The sequence below is a fragment of the Falco biarmicus genome, chromosome 9 (assembly GCF_023638135.1).
Source record: "Falco biarmicus isolate bFalBia1 chromosome 9, bFalBia1.pri, whole genome shotgun sequence".
Classification (NCBI taxonomy): Eukaryota; Metazoa; Chordata; class Aves; order Falconiformes; family Falconidae; genus Falco; species Falco biarmicus.
The window spans coordinates 28,120,296-28,136,224 of NC_079296.1; the positions used below are offsets into that span (position 1 = coordinate 28,120,296).

At 53.6% G+C, this 15,929-nt stretch overlaps 1 protein-coding gene across 2 annotated transcripts; it reads right to left on the bottom strand.

Moving 5' to 3' along the window:
* Positions 1-1,999: 1,999 nt before the first annotated feature.
* Positions 2,000-13,824, bottom strand: CPN1 (carboxypeptidase N subunit 1). Of its 2 annotated transcripts, XM_056351216.1 has the most exons (9): positions 13,406-13,821; positions 10,210-10,406; positions 9,379-9,534; positions 8,710-8,892; positions 7,011-7,122; positions 6,168-6,307; positions 5,768-5,867; positions 4,119-4,237; positions 2,000-2,267 (listed from the first exon to the last, which is right to left on the bottom strand). In XM_056351216.1, exons 1-9 carry the CDS (start codon positions 13,626-13,628, stop codon positions 2,136-2,138), a joined length of 1,362 nt encoding a protein of 453 aa, XP_056207191.1. In that variant the 5' UTR covers positions 13,629-13,821; the 3' UTR covers positions 2,000-2,135. The 2 variants fall into 2 exon arrangements, with proteins under 2 accessions (XP_056207191.1, XP_056207192.1); XM_056351217.1 differs by lacking the exon at positions 5,768-5,867 and having other exon boundaries at positions 2,132-2,267; positions 13,406-13,824.
* Positions 13,825-15,929: the final 2,105 nt, after the last annotated feature.

The following is a 15,929-nucleotide window of genomic DNA, read 5'->3' on the forward strand; positions in this document are numbered from 1 at the left end:
CTTCTGCATACTGCATGGGGCCAAGCTGTGGAATGCAAGGTGGTCTCCCTCACTGTGCCTGCACATCCACCAGGAAATCTTTTGGGTGAATGTGCACTGACACATGGCTTCAAACAGGAGGGTCCAGCATCTGGAGCGATGCTGTTGGGCTTGTCCAGGGGAAAGAGGTGTTAAACCACATAGAACAGGGGTCCTCAAACTACGGCCCGCGGGCCGGATACGGCCCCCCAGGGTCCTCAGTCTGGCCCCCGGTATTTACAGAGCACCCCCCCCCCCCCCCCCCCCCCCCGCCGGAGGCTGGGAGGGGAAACAAGCAGCCACATATGACTACCTGCCTCTTCATCTGCGCACCGGCCCCGTTTAAAAAGTTTGAGGACCCCTGACATAGAAGTTTGAACATCTCAGTCCCACCATCGTTTTTCACTTCCTTCTGTCACCAAAAGACACAAAATTAGAGAATCTGAATTCAGCTTTGGTTGCACATGTGGAACTGGCCAGTGTCTCCAGCCCATACTGGCCTCTGCAGACTGAAATCACTCACAGCCAGGGTTAAACGCTTTACCGTTCCTGGCACTTTTTTGTAATAGCCTGTATAAATACCCTGCAAGGGACAGTTTGCTCTGCCTTTCCAAGAACAGACATGACAGAGAAACAGCTTCTGTTAGCAGGCAGAGCTACAAGAGAGTGTGTGTATGCTTCTAGGGCTGAAAATGCCACTAGCATCTTGTAGCAGAGACAGAGGAGGAGGTGACAGTGAGGGATGAAGTGCAGAACATTGCCTATGCGGTAGGGTGGTAGAGGTTGCTCACAAGAGATGAAAAGGTGTTTGCAGAACAGGAGGAGCAAGGGGATGTCTGGGAGACACTTTCTGGACAGGCTTGAGACATGGAGAGAACCAGTGCAATGAAGGGCTGTATGGGGGAGACTGGGAAAACGAAATTGCTGGGGTACATGGGTGGGACTGTTTATCCCTCTGGAGTTACTTATTTTCTATGGAGAATGCTAGAAGGGTTTTGCCTGCTTAAGATATTTTCACCATGGAAATAACCAGCTTTGTTTCTGCTCTTGCTCCCACTCCAAACCCGCCCACACAGACTAAGCAGCATTTTAAGACCCAGCCTGTAGTACCCCACCTCACTGAACTACGGATCATGTCTTCCCTAATCCAATCACAACTTATGTGGCTTGTGCTGTCCCTGTACAGAACACTGCTGGCATCCAGTGTCCACACTTTCCTGTTGCACATTGACAGGACCAAGGTTCAGGGTATTTACCTCAAAGGAACATCAAATCAGCTGACTTGCACTCCTACTCATCACTAGTTGCCAGACTTCACCTGGTTGCTCCTGTGCTCAGACCAATAGTTTGTGTTGGCTGAAGCAGATCCTTCAGCAAGCCATGTGCTTTGGGTCTGAAGACATAAGGATATAGGACAATCCTTGGCTTTTGCCAGTGTGTATCATTTTAACCTGTCTGACTACAAATAATCCAAACCAGCTACCAGAAAGTCCCATCGACACATCAAGATAAATGTGACATCAGCCAGGAGACCACACCTCCCAATGCTGTGTTCCTACTTGTGGAATTGCCAACCAGCAATGGCTGTGCTACGTGTGGGACAAGCTGTGTTCAGAGCTGGTCACATCACCGACTGCTTTAAAACTGACCTCCCCCTAACTTCATCGTCAACAGGCAGCAAGTGTCCTTACCTGAGGGAGAAGCATGGCACTCACACCCAGAGGACCAGTGCCAGGATTCATGTGCCCAGCTTGTGAATGCAGCAGGTCAAAGACCAGGGCCTGGATTCATCCTCCCTGGTATGCACTAGTGTCTGAGCATCTCATGGGGGCTGTAGCAACTGAGTCCAGGAGTAAAGGGAGCAGAGCTCTCCAAGATGGAGCGAGTGCAGAAGAAGAGCTCAGCAGCTACAGACACACTGCCTGGGGAATGGTAGCCCAGGCACATTTTGTTGAGAATGACTTCACGATTTGCTCAGGGATTAAATACTTCCTCGTTTAATATCATAATAATTTGGGCTAGTTTCATGCTGGACTGTTGGAAAGTTCACTGGCTGGAGTCATCAGCCAAGCCTCGTATAAATGGCTTCCCCCAGCTCTCAGCCAAGTGAGCTGTCCTCATCTTTGGGTCCCCCGGCGGGTAGCTCTTGGCACTACCTTCTTCTGAAGGGCTTTGTTGTTTGTGCGTGTGCCTGAGGTTTTACGCTCCAGGGGCTTCCTCACCACGTCTTGTTTGAGCTGGAAATGCACCTGGAGAAAGAACAAAAATAACTGTATAACAGTGTGTGTGCTCTGCTGGCTCAGGGGTCTACAGGACCTGCCTCCGCTGCTAGCCTTCAAAGCTGACTCTTGGGTCAAGACAAGCAATAAGGGGCCTCAGCCAGTGTTACGATACAATGGGAACTTACTTTTTAAATAAGCTGGAAACTTTTTTTCCTGTGGAAAATGTTGTGCCAACAATCAGCTACATTTCTTATGCAGAGTTGCTCCCGTGGCAATGTGATGTCCTAGGATGGTTTGGAAGATGTGCTGTGAAAGGCAAGGGACTGGTCTATGCTCTTTCTTCATCTTTTCTCACCAGAGAGTAGAGAAATAGCATTGCTTTGCATCTCTGTGAATATTTAATACACAGGATGGTTTAGGACAGACAGTCCTTTTTCAACTGTATCTCGTTAGCTGAAATCTGTTTAGTCAGTCTTTCGGCAACCAGTGCTTCCAGTAGATGCAGGAAAAAAAATTCCAGGAAAGAAACCTCCATCCACTATAGCCATGCAAACAGGTACGAGAGGGAGAAGGGGAGAAGGAACATGCAGGACACAGCATCAGATAAATGGGCATACAGAAAGGTGAAACTGGAATGGGGCTATGTGGGCTTCCTGGCGGAGGGATGGGCTGAATGGTGGGTATAGGAGCTGCTGCAGAGGCAGAGGGAAATGGTCACAAAAAGGCTGCTGTGAGGTGAGATCCTCAAAAATCAGACCATCAGGGAACAAATGAGTCCTCTACAGCAACAGGGTAAAAGGAAAATCTATTTCTAAAAGGAAAGCCAAAGAGCTGGGTGCTTAACCTAGCAAAACAAAAGGCTAGGACTGGGCTTCACAGCTCTATAAATACATCAGGGAATAAATACCAGAGAAGAAGAGCAGCTATTTAAAGCAAAACACTGGCATAAGAACAAATAAGGATAAACTGACCATAAATAAATTTAGGACGAAAATTAGAAGGTTTATAATCCTGAGAAAAGGGCAGCTCTGGAAGAACTTCAGAGGCTGGGTAGGGTGGGATGAAGAGACGGAGGGTGGGAGAATCACCGCAGTGTATTTACAGCAAAGCCTGTCCAGTGTGCATGCAGTGAAGCAAATGATGTGCCAAGATGCCGCAGCCAGGGGGTTCTTGCTGGTCCTTAGAGGAGGCTGTGGTGCCACCATGTCCACAAGGCAACAGCAGGGGCAGGAATCACCGCGCGTTTTTTTTTATAACCAATTTCTAGTTGTCCAGCCTGCCTTCAGAAAGGCACTGTAGGGGTCAAGAACACTTCATCTCCCAAAAGTGCTTTGTCCGTTCCTTGTTGGCACCCAGTTCTCATCTGTCTTGGGTGCTCTTAGCGGAATGAAAGGCAGACTTCAGTCTCTTGCTACATGATACATGTTTGGTCCCAGGCAGGATGCAGATGATAGCAGAGTACTGAAACCTACAGAACCAGGAGGATAACGGGACCTCAGGGAACAGATGCTGTCTCCACATCATCATGTCCTGGAGAGTGTGGAGGTTGGAGGGAGAGCTAAAGAGGAGCAGCCCCGGTTGGCTGGGGGCTTTCCCCATGGCCAAAAGACAGAGGGACACAGGAGCTGGCATGGCAGCCCAGTGCAGCTGTGAGCCCTCAGTAAGGAAACAAGAGGCACATGGCATTGCCTTCACCCTGTCCCTCTCTGTGAGCTGCAGGGAGCCCCGTGTCAGCCAAAGCAGACAGCCTGTAGCCACTGGCAATACTCTACATCCCATCTCCTTTCTCTGCTACTCACTAGGCATCCCCCACTGCATTTCTTTCTCCCTTGGTGAAGACATTTTGAGACACCCTCATGACTATGCAGCCTGACTCACCAGTGAAGGTGCAGCTGGGCCAACTGTTGTGGTCACTGTCTGTGGCTGGTACCCCTCTGCAGAGGCAGTGACAGTGTAAGTGCCAGGCAGCAGCAGCCGGAAATAATCCCCTGTATCACCTGGAACACAAGGTGGGAAGAGAAAGCACTCAGGATGCACAGGGAGCACAACAAAAGATATTCCAGTAAGTCTTGCTGAGTATACTTCCTCAAGGATGTGTGGCCTTCAAAACCCAGGCATTTTTTGGCCTTCCTTCCAAATCTGCTGGACACTGCAAGGCTGGATTCAGATTGGTAGACTGCAAGTGATGTCTCATTAAGTGCCATGGAGGAGCAGTCAGTCGGTATGTAAATGCCGAATGAAAGGGGATGGTACAGCAGCACTGGCTGTGCCTGTGCAGGGAGGCTGCAAATCTGAGCACTTGCCAGCCAGGCAGCAGCAGACCCAAGGGCAATCACAGCTCCAGTCTGACTCCTTATGCACAATGCAGTCTCTAATTCCTGTCATACACAATTTTGCCAGGTTTGGGTTATCAGTAGGGTTTTAAATGCTCATCAGTTCAGCTGCTCCCTGATTCTCCCTGCATAAGGAAGCCCCAGGAGCACTTTGATGGCCTGTGTACTGCTGTGGTTAGGGACAGGGGACAGGGAGGCAGCAGCACATTGCTGATTACTTTGACGATTTGAGTATATTCCCATCTATGGAACTGGATGGGTATTGCAAATTTGAGTAATCATTACAGGCAGCCTGTGTTATTTTGGCTCAGGTGGGGCTAACTGGACACACATGAGCCAGGGGCTTCCAAGGGAAAAGGGGGAGGGTGTCTGGCAGGTCAAAGGGAGTAATTTTCTCCCTCTGTTCAGTCCCAGGGAGGCAATGTTGTGGACAATCCCACTCCAAGCAGGAAGCTGGACAGGAGACCCCAGAGAGCACTTTGCAGCCAGCGCCTCTGGGATTCTGTGATCTTTTGCACACTCCCCTTTCCTATGCAGGCTGGCATAGTAAGTGCCAAGTATTAGAGTGTTACTGAGTCACAGACCTATGGCCAGAAGGAGTGTTGATGATTTCACAGTCTGACCTCTGAAGAGCTGGAATATCAGCTATTTTCTGCAGCCAGTCTGTAACGTCTGGTCCAGTTGGAGAAGGATGTTTATGAAAAGGAGGTTAAAATTGTTGAGCAAATGAGAAACCACCACAACTTGGATAAACTAAAGTGGCACTTCATTCACAGTCTAAATTTATCTGGCTTGAACTTTCAGTCTTTCATCTTGTTCTGCCATTGTGTTCTTTGCTATCAGCTATTTCAGCTCTGCGTAGATATGATACTTGAGTAGATTATTCCCTCAGTCTTCTCTTTGGTTATATACAAATGCATTTTCTCTCTCTTTCAGGTGATAGTAGCTGACTTTCTGAAGTCCTTTAAAATAAGGTTGCAATCCAGTTCTCACCTCTTTCTTTCCTAAACTTTCCTCAGACCTCCCTGGTCCAGGCTGCACAGGGAACATTTCTCACAGCTAGTGTTTTTGGGAAGCAAACCATGCTGGCCACACATACTACAGCCTTGCCTGCTAACCTCCTCCCACATATCCAGATAGCCTCCGAGAGGCTGTATCCAAAAGGGACAGCATGCAAGGGGACTGACAACCCACCAGAGGTGATGTCATGGCTGATTCCCTGGACAGAAATCACTGCTCCTGCAATGCCGTTGTTGTTCTCATCTGACACCAGACCTTTGATGCCCTGGTGAACCTGCAGGGAGGGAGACAGACTGCTGGGTCAAGGACCTTCCTTTGCTCAAGAGGATATTGCCGAGCACTGGAAGAGGGCAGAGCCCTGGTGACAACCCCACCTTTCCCCAAGCCCTTGGCTCTCCTCTTTCTCCCTGGCACAGCCAGTCTAGGACACAACAGTATCCCCAAAGACTACCAACTAGAGCACCCAGCGAGCTCCATGACCACCTCCCTTCCACCTCTAGTGCCTCCTGGTCCCCTACTATCAGGGCCCATGGGGGCTTGCAGAAGGGTGTAGGTCTCAGAACTTCCCCCCTACCTCTTCAATGAAAGCAACAAGGGCCTCTCGGTTGGCCATCCACTGCCGCTCCAGGTCCTCCTCAGGGGGGAATTTATTGCAGCTCAGTTCCAGGGTGATTTCAAAGCAGTTGGTATAGAGGTAATTGAAGTCCTGCATGCCTGGAAGAGAAAAACAGCATCCAGGGGGATGCAAGGCTCCCCTCCCTCCCCAGTCCCATGTCCAGGCATCCTGGCCCCTATCTTCAGCCAGAACCGAACTGCTTTTCCTCTTTGCTCTGCAGGTGCATCCTCCTCCCTCCATGACAGTGTGACTAGAGCCTTCTCTACGCAGCCCTCTCCCCTTTTGGCTGCCCAACTCTCTCCTTCAGCTGGATCACCCTCCACTCTGCCTTCAAGAAGCTCAGGGAGGTTGGGTACCACAGGGGCTATGTATCTCTTTCCAGTTCCTCTTCAATTTTTTTTTCTACCCTAAACTGCTGATTTTCAGTTTCCTCGTTGTACCTTTCTTAATCAGAGTTTTCAGGAGCCAGCAGCTACAAGAAATGTCTTCCCTTTGGTCACAGTTTTGGGTCTTCATGGAGTTACACCACAGCATTTTCAAATATGCTAACAGATTAATGCTTCCTTTGTCCAGCAGCAGACAGCAGGTCTCTACAGATCTTGGCTATTTCTGTGGCTCTTTCCCAAGCCACTTCCAGTCTTCCCAAGCCACTTCCTGGTCTGAGATGTAGACCTCAGAATGATGTCTAGTAATGGGCATGGTGCTATCACCACAGCTCTCCAACCCATCCTGAGGTTTCTCACCTATCCCTTCACCTCTCTTCAGCTCAGCACCTTGCTGTGGGTGGTGCCCAGCCCTTACCTTTGCTGAGTGAGTACCAGGATGCCCCATTCGTGATGCCATCAGCAAAGTAGTCCCCGCAGTTCCAGCCACGGTGCATCCAGCCGTGGGCATACGAGTAGGTCTTGGCCAGCTAGAGAGAGAGCAGCTGGTCGTCACCACTCCAGCCCCACATAGCTAGGGAGCTTGCCCCGCTCTGGGCAAAACATCCTCCTTCCCACACAGGCTTTGCTGGGGAGCGTGGGAGTGAAGTCAGACAGGAGACAGCTCCTGCATTTTACTGCCACGAAACACTATACCATAATACGAGGTGGTCAGGACCTCTACAAAACATATGCAAATGAAGGTGGAGAAGGAAGAGGAGAAATCTGGCAAGCTGGAGGCTTGCTGATGGCACAGGTGGCTTCTGCCCTGCTCCTGATGAGATGAGGAGGAGTGGAGGGCACTGGGCCCACACAGGGGCACCCAGCCCCATTGGAGCTGGACCCCACACAACAAATGGCACTAAGAGGGGAAGAAGATATGTGAGGAAAAATAACCAGTACAAGCCCTGATGCAAATGCCATATATATCATGGGAATTTGGATTAGGAAAGAGTTTGGGCAACTTACTGGTTCTAGCAACCACTTGTTTATTGCCCTTATTAAAATTACTGCTTATTTTTAGACATGAAGGCAGGGCTAAAATTGGGCCACTGCACTGAAAGCCTGTCCTTTGCATAAGACACAGTTTAAGAGAGACCAGAGTTTGCATTAGAAAATGCAAACTCTGGTCTCTCTTAGAGTTTTGCAAACTCTAAGTTTAGAGAAAATGCAAACTCTATACCCTTGTATTATGGTTCAGATGCTGGTGTAATCTTGTTCTGTCAGCAGGAAAACAGTTACTTCACTACATTTCTGACTTCTGAGGCTATGTGGGTATCATTAGCCTACGCCCCAGACTGCAGCCTCTCTACATCTGGGTCCGAGCACGGCCCTAATCCCAGCAGGTCCTGGCAAGCCCCTGCACAGCCTCTGCTTCCAGAGAAGGTTGAACTCCAGCTCAGACTTATTTTTCTCATTAACTGTTCTAATGCAGACTTGCTTTTTCTTGTGCTGGGTATTTCCTAATGGAAGCAGTGACTGAAGGCACTGTTTTCTGGGACATTTTAACAATGGAGAAAAACCACAGGTTTCAGCTAGTGCTAGCAGGATCAGCAGCATAGACCTACACATTCCCTGATGTCTGCCTATGCTCCTGGTGCGCTTTTTGTTGTATTTCTTATTCTTCAGGTCCCTGCTGGGCACCCACCTCCTTTATCCTGCTCTCAATAGACCCCCATCCAGACCCTGCCACACCTCTAGGAAAAAACCCACACACACGTTACAATGGTGCAGCAAAGCTGGGGGCAGGCTCCAGCTCTGGAAGAGCAGGATGGTACTGAAGACACTGGTGGTACTGGGGTTATGGGGAACCCAAGCACGGTATGGATGAGGAAGGGGCTCCTGAGAGTTAAGACTGGCCTGTCCATGTGGTGGGACTAGATCATGGTGGGACTGCCCGAACCTGGCTCATGAGCCGTTGGCTGGCAGAAATGCCATAGTCTGCCAATGTTATGTCCAACATGTTTCTTGGCTCAGCTCCTGCATGAGGCAGTGACCAGAGACTTCTGTGCCAGCTCTCACATGCTGCACCCTGCCGAGGCTGCAGGAATGCCCTCGCCTGCTGGGGCTGTGCTCACCTTCTGGAACAACTTGTCATCAGGGGTAGGTGTGTTGACTGTGCGCCGGTGGCTCCTGAACCGCTGGTCCTGAGACTTATCGTAGGGGTAATTTGCCACCACTGCTCCACCATGGAGATTGGCTGAGAGCACAAAGTTGTAGCTGCTGATCCACTGGATCACAGCCAACGTCTCTGGCTCCACCTGTGAGGAGAAGAAGGATGGGGACAGGGAGAAGAGCTCAGCCAGCTCTGGCCTAGCTGCTGCTCCACGCTGGATTGCAGCATGATCAGTCATGTCAGATCCTGCCCTGCAATATGCCTGCTTCAGCCCTTGCAGCCTCCTCCATTCTCCGCTGCCTGCACTGACACTCAGAGCAGGCTCCCCCCGTGCATGCCCTGCTACAGCTCTCCCGGCACAGCCCCAAAAACTGAGGCACAGGTGTTAGCCAGCATGTGCCACCTCCTCTGCCCTGTGCATTGCAAATTTCTCCCCAAGCTGGCTGTGGTGCCAGCCTCTCCTCCTGGCAGAGGTGGAAGCTGTGATATGGGACAGGATTACATTGTTTCTCTGCAGGCAGAAGGCATAGAGAAGGAGACAAGCACAGCAAGCCAAAGGAGAGCATATTAGCTTGCACGCTTAGCCACTCTAAGAGGATGCTGTAGCTCTCACAGCATCCCAGACTGGTACCTGGCTTTTCCAGTTGTCGGGCAGCGGGATGTGGTGATTTGGCCCACTGATTTCCCCACTGTAGTACATGAATGTGTTGAGGTCAGGGAAGTTGCGGTTCAAGTCCACTCCATTGGCGTTGTTCCTCCCCGTCAAGTACCCATTGCTGTCTGGGCCCTGCAGGGCAAAGGTGCATCACGGGGGTGAGTACAGGGTGGGCGCAGGCAGGCTGAGTGTCAGGGCGGCAGGGACCGGCCATCGTAACGGCACTTCAGTGCCTTTGAGTCACAACATGCATGTTATTGCTGGCAGAAGAATAAAGAATATTGCACTGACAGGGAAGGTCAGTAACAGTATCTTCATTTTCCAGGGTGACAGAGCAAAGCACAAACCAAATAAACAATTTGCCTCAACTGAAAGAGCCATGAATAAAATATTTGTCTGAGTTCTAGCAGTATAAAGGAACTGGTGAAGTTCTGGGGGAGAACTAGAGGGCTTCCCTCCCAGCCCTCATGCCGCTGCCTGCTCACGACAGGGGCATTCAGCTGCCACCTCCCCATCCTGGGGCAGGGGATTTGCAGTGACCCTCCTGTGACAAATAACTCCCGGGGAAAGTAAGACAGATGTAGGAAGCTTCCTCCATCACCTGCCAGGGCTGCCTGTGGCAGGACACACGACGCAAGCCCTTGGCATGGAGGTGAGAAGCAGCAACACCAGTTGAGTGGGGCGAATTTGGCAGGGCATGGAAAGGAAGGATGTCCCCTCCCCATAGCCACAATGAAGGGGATCCTGCAGGGATCTGAAGGGCTTTCTGCCTCTACCCAACTGGAGGAGGCAATCGCTGCCTGGTACCTGCTTGGCAGCCACTTCGTACCCGTCGGGGTTCATGGAGGGCATGATGTGGATGCGTGTGTCGTGGATGAGGTGGGTGATCCGCTCGTTGCCCCGGCGGTACTCCTCACACAGGAACTCAGAGAGCTGCAGCAGCAGCTCACGGCCCAGCACCTCGTTCCCATGCATGTTCCCAACATACTTGAACTCCGGCTCCACTGGAGAGAACAAGAGAGTGATACCATCAGCCAGGGCTGGAATGGGGGGAAGAACCAATTCCTACTGCAGGGAGCCTGGGCAAACCCAAGAGACTCCTGATAAATGGTGTGAAATGGCCCTTTCCCTTGAAAAATGCAAACCTCAACAATGGAGGGTAGCATGGTTCTCATATCGCTCCCCTTTGTTTTGTCACAGCATCCCTGGGAGCAGCTCAGGCTCTCCACTGGGATGCTGCTCACCTTCGGAGCGCACAAGAGGATGTATCTGCAGGTGTTTGGTCTTGGGCTGGGAGAGGCAGCACAGAGGGAGCAGGGAGCGCAGGCAGGATTGCTGCTGCCCCGAGCCCCAGGGTGACGGGGCCTCCCAGCTCTGCAATGGGTGGCAGTGGAGGGGACAGGCCGTTTCTCCCACCTCTGCCCTTCACAGTTTGCTTTCAGTGCCTCTCACCAGCATGGCACATTCCTGGCTCTGCATGCTTTAAGGAGCTTTTCATTACTCTGCAGGAAAAAAACCAACCCCTGGCTTGGGGCGACCTGTGCTCTTCCACTGGCAGGACACGGTTGCCTTGACTGCTGCTGTCAGCCCCTGACTCCTGTGCTGGTGGGAGGCAGCAGTGGTTTCCTCTCTCCCTCCCCTTTACCTGCCTCCAAGGAAAAGGTTTAGGGGCTTCCTCACCTTCAAGGGACAGGGACAAAAGCCTGGACAAACCCTCAGCAACTGAGTTGAATATGGATCAAACTGTCCCTCAGGCAGCTCCAATATGAGCCAAAAGATCTCTTGCCACTGACTTTGGTAAAAATAAGGTCTTGAAAAACAGACTTAGAGACCACAGACAGTGCCCAGAGCAGGACTCGCTGCTTTGCTGAAAGAGAGGCAGCACACATGAAAGCCAGGTTACACTTTCCCAGAGGGTCTTTTAAAGCAGTTACTTGTGGGAAAATAGAATGTCCCATTGCAGGCTGGAGTCAGCACAGGTCAGGACGAGAGACACCAGGGGAATTCAGTTAAAAAGGGAGCCTGACTTTCACATGAAAGGGTCAGGAAAAAAATAGGTTGTCATTACAAATGTTGCCTTGCCAGAGTTTGAGACTCCCATTGCACTGTGAGTTTTCTGGCCCCTAGCAGCGATCAGCCTCGCAGTGGCAGCGTGCTGCCCTCAGCCTCAGGACCCCTGGGGTAAAACGCATTGCAGCCCCATGTCCAAAATTCCCTGCACCTTCACTGTGTGGGAAGGAGACACTGCGGTCAGACGTGCTGAAAATAGATTCTAAAAAAAAAATCTAAATTTGGCAAAAGATTTTGCTTTTCTGTATCTTTTGATCGCTATGCCTCAGCACTGGACACCACAGGTGGGCAACGTGTTTTGACATGGTTAGATTTTCAGGGACATGAGAACTGATTTAATTAGGTAATCCAGTTATAAAAACTATAAAAATGTCCTGGGGATATGTGCAGCATTTATTTTAAAAAAATAATGTCTCAGCAGGGATTCTCCTTTTCTGCTTTGTTTGAGTCTGCAGTAGGACTCGTCAGCCTTTTTTGATATGCAGACCCCTAAACATTATCCACATGGACACATAAGCCCTAATTACTGCATGTAAGCTCACTGACTCTAGGCTTCCTTTTCCGTGGCCTTCGAGGGAACCCAGTTTCCCAAAGTCCTTGAGCTACAAGCTGAAAGAGCCAGCCTGAGGGTGGCCCATGCTACAAGCAGGGCCACAGGTCCACACTGCCTGCCTGGGGCAGGGGAGATCTTGGTCACCTTCCAGCTGCTCTCCTGTGGTCCTGCAAGTCTAAAATCCAGTGGTGCATTGCCAGTGCCTGTTGCTCACTCCTTGCTTTGAATCAGCCCCTGATGTGCTGTGGAGGTGCCTGAGGTGTCCTCAGCACTGTGCAGGTTTCCCTCTACTGAACGGGGCTGGTGTGAAGGTGGCCATGGTGAGAAACCACCCGTGCTGCCTCCCAGCACCCCTGAAGGTGATACTCTGGGCCACAGGAGGGGAGCAGCATGCCCCCAGTGCAGCACATACTTGGGCAAGCTGCTGCCAGGCATGGGGTGCTGTGAGGTGTGCGGGGGTTACTCTGCTGAGGGGGGCACAGGTATGGGTCCTGCTCACCCCTGCAGTGCTGCCAGCAGTTTTCCACAGGACTAGGCTGCTTGGACTTGTCAGACCCTACATTTAACCACACTGCTCAGGATTTGAAAAGGCAAAAGACACTGCAAAAAGCAGGCAGAGCCCTGTCCTCACCTGCAGCCCAGGGGCACAAGGCGGGGAAGCAAGGGAGCCCACAGCCTGGAGAGCCAGCTGGTCCCCGCTCCCCCAGGGGCACTTGGCTGCCAGCAAGGTCTGGCTTGGCGGCGGTGTCTCCGTGCTGCACGGGCAGCAGCTCAAGGGGCCATTGCTGCCAAGGCTCCACAGGGCCACGTGGCAGCAGGTAAAGACCTCTGAGACCGCCTGTCACAGGAGCTGCACAGCTGGCACGGATGGCGGGGCTGCAGCAGCCCAGCACCCGCTCTGCTGGGGTCCCTCGCTCACTGCCCCCCCAGCTTTGGGGTCTGGGGGAGGAAGGGCCAAACTCTTCCCTCCTGCCACTATCCAGCAGCAAAGGATGGAGGGTGGGTGCTGCCTCTCCCCACCTGCACAACGCTGTTTCGGAGGGAGAGGGTGGCAGGGCAGGTGGGGTGCTGGGATGGACGTGCCTGGGTGCTCGTGTTAGCTTGCACTGAAAAATCAGAGCTCTGTCCAAAGTACGCGCCTGGGCCACGCCGCAGCTCAGGCAAGCGTGGTGCATGCATGTGGGTTTTGCCTGAGCGTCCCAAGGCTGGCCGCCGCGGCCCCTGCTGGAGCTGGCATCCCCTGACAGCCCAGCATCGCTGGGGCTCCTGCTTGGAAAGGGAGATACCCCCGGCCCCGTGCCCCCACGGTGCCGCGTGGCACGGAGCATGGCCACGAAGCCTGGCCTCTCCGAACCGCCGTCCCCATCCCCCCCTACTCACGGGGCTCGTGGATGCCCGGGTAGTCGCTGAACTCCAGCACGTAGAGGTGTCGGCCCTCGACGCTGCGGCCGATGCTGTAGATGCGGGTGATGTAGGGGCACTGGCTCTGCACACGGAACAGGGCCTGCACCATCTCCTCGTAGCGATGGTGGAGGAAGCTGAGGGCGGCTGCCCCCTCGAGCAGCAGCAGGGCTCCCGCCAGGGACCGCAGCCACCGAGCCATCCTCCCGCGGCGCCGGGCGCCCAGACCCGCTCCCAGCCCCCGGCTCCCTCCCAGCCGGGAGCTTAAAGTGCAAACTCCAACCAGCTCTTTCCAGTTCCCGAGCGCCAGCCCCCTGCACCTGCGGGCGGGGGGCAGCGGCAGCGGGGCGCGCCGGGGCCCCGCGGGGCAGGAATGCTCCCCCCGCCCGCCCGCCCGCCGGGCCCGCTCTCCGCCGTCGGGGAAGTTCCCCCCGCCCCGGCTCACTTATTAACCGGACAGCAAACAGGCCCCCGCGGCCACTGGCTGTCACCGCAGAAGAAGCGCAGGGCTGGAAAACTGGCTGCGGAGGGCGTGGGGGCTGCCAAGCGCACGGCGAGCGGCGGGGCGGGGGAGAGGAGGGGGGCGGGGGGTGCCCGGCGCCGGGCCCGGCCGCGGGGCGAGAGCCGGGTGCGTGGGGACGGCGCCGGGGCGGCCCCGCATGGCTCCCGCCGCCGGCAGCTCCCGCCGCTCCTCCCCGGGTCCCGGCCGCCAGCCCCGAGCCGCGCCTGCTCCCCTGCCCCGTCTCCTGGGGAAGCAGACGGAGGCGCCGCCAGGGGCTCCGGGGGCCGCCGGCAGAGGCACCGCACCGGCCGCCCCGCCGCTCCCGGGAGAGCCAGAGGCACCGCACCGGCCGCCCCGCCGGGTCAGCGCGTCGCGGAGGGAGGGCAGGGCGACGCGGGGGCTGATGCGGGAGCTGTCTGCTGAGCAGGTGCCAGCACGGAGAGCGCTGCTTAGAGCCCCGCTACCGCCCCGCTGTGCCCCGGCACCAGGCGTGGTAACGAGCCCCGCAGGCACCGGGTAACTGGCAGCAGAAGAGAGCCCAACGGCCTAAAGGCAGGTGACTATGCCCCGCTGTCTGTTAACAGAGTTGCTGACTGTTTCCTGGTTTGGGGGAAGCTGGTTCCTCTCCACCACTCTGCCACGCACATCCTTGAGCCGGTGGGCAGCACCCACCTCAGGGTCTCTGCGCTCTGCCCACGGACAGTGGCAGCCGCGGGAGGCAGCCTTCCCTCGTGGGACTAAAACTCCAGCAGCTCTGACAGATGTTCATTAGGACATCCCTCACAGAGCCCAAATGTGAGCACAAAGAGCCAAAAGATTTACCATCACGGCTGCACGTGCCAGGAGAAAGGCTCCCTTTGGTAACATGAGCATGCCACGCTGCTCTGCCCAGGCCATGCTAGAAAGGAGCTCCTCCTGCCATCAGAAATGGGCTTCTCGGGATACTTGGTGCCATGCTAAACACCTGCCTTCCCTTCATCCTTGAAGCGGATCCACGCTGCATTGCTCTAACCCCTGTGACAAGGCTTGCTCTAGCTGCCTCTTCCCCCAGCAAAGCATCCTCTCCCAGTGTTGCCCAGCACCACTGCTTTCCTACCTGCCCTCCACACCTGCTTTGGCTGCCAACTGCCTTTCTGCCTCAGTTTCCCAGGAAGCAAATTGATAAAACCAGAGAGACGCTGTTTATACCCTCTAACGCAAACAGTGCAGGCTGGAGGACAAAGGACGTGGCTTTGCCTGCTGCTGGCTTGGCTTACTCAGGCTTTCCCACTTCCAATTTTCTTCTACCCCAGTCCCACCATAGTGTTCCTTTCTCTGCTTGTCTCTGTTCCTTCTTGGTCTTCTGCCCCATCTGCACAGTGCTCTCCTCTCAGTTATGGCCCCTATCAAAAAAAAGTGTAAAAGTCCTGGTTTTGAACAAATATCTTTAGAAGACATGATCAGAAAATGAAGGATATTATACATACATAAAGCTAACAGTAGTCATAATAACCACTTCTCCCCATTAAACTTCATCCTCACTTGTCAGTGCTTCAGGAGCTGGCACGGCATTGCAGCCATCTGTGATCAGGTAACAAGAAACTGTGCTGGAGGTCCAGCTTCTCCCAGCACTTGCAGGAAACCAAGCAAAACTAGCCGAGGCTGTGGTGGGGCATGGGGGGCATGGGTATAGTTATAATTAGCATGGGTATGGGAGCTTTTATCTTTAGAGCAAGCCACGTCTGGTGGTATTCTGTGGTGCTGGCAGCCCATACAGCAGAGGGACATGCCCTCGTCTCCTTCACATCGTGCTCCCAGGGCTCCTGGGTTCCTGTGGAGCTTCTCTCTCCCCGCTTTCAGCAACCAAGGCAATGCAAAAGAGGTGGGCAGGTTTCCAGCACTAGCCAGTGTTACTTGTCAGCCAGAGAACACTAGGCAGGGCTATAGTAAAATAGCACAAATCCTGTGTTTGGGCTGCCTCCCCCCTCCCCTTTGCCTTCCTAGGCTGTTTTCAGTAGCCTG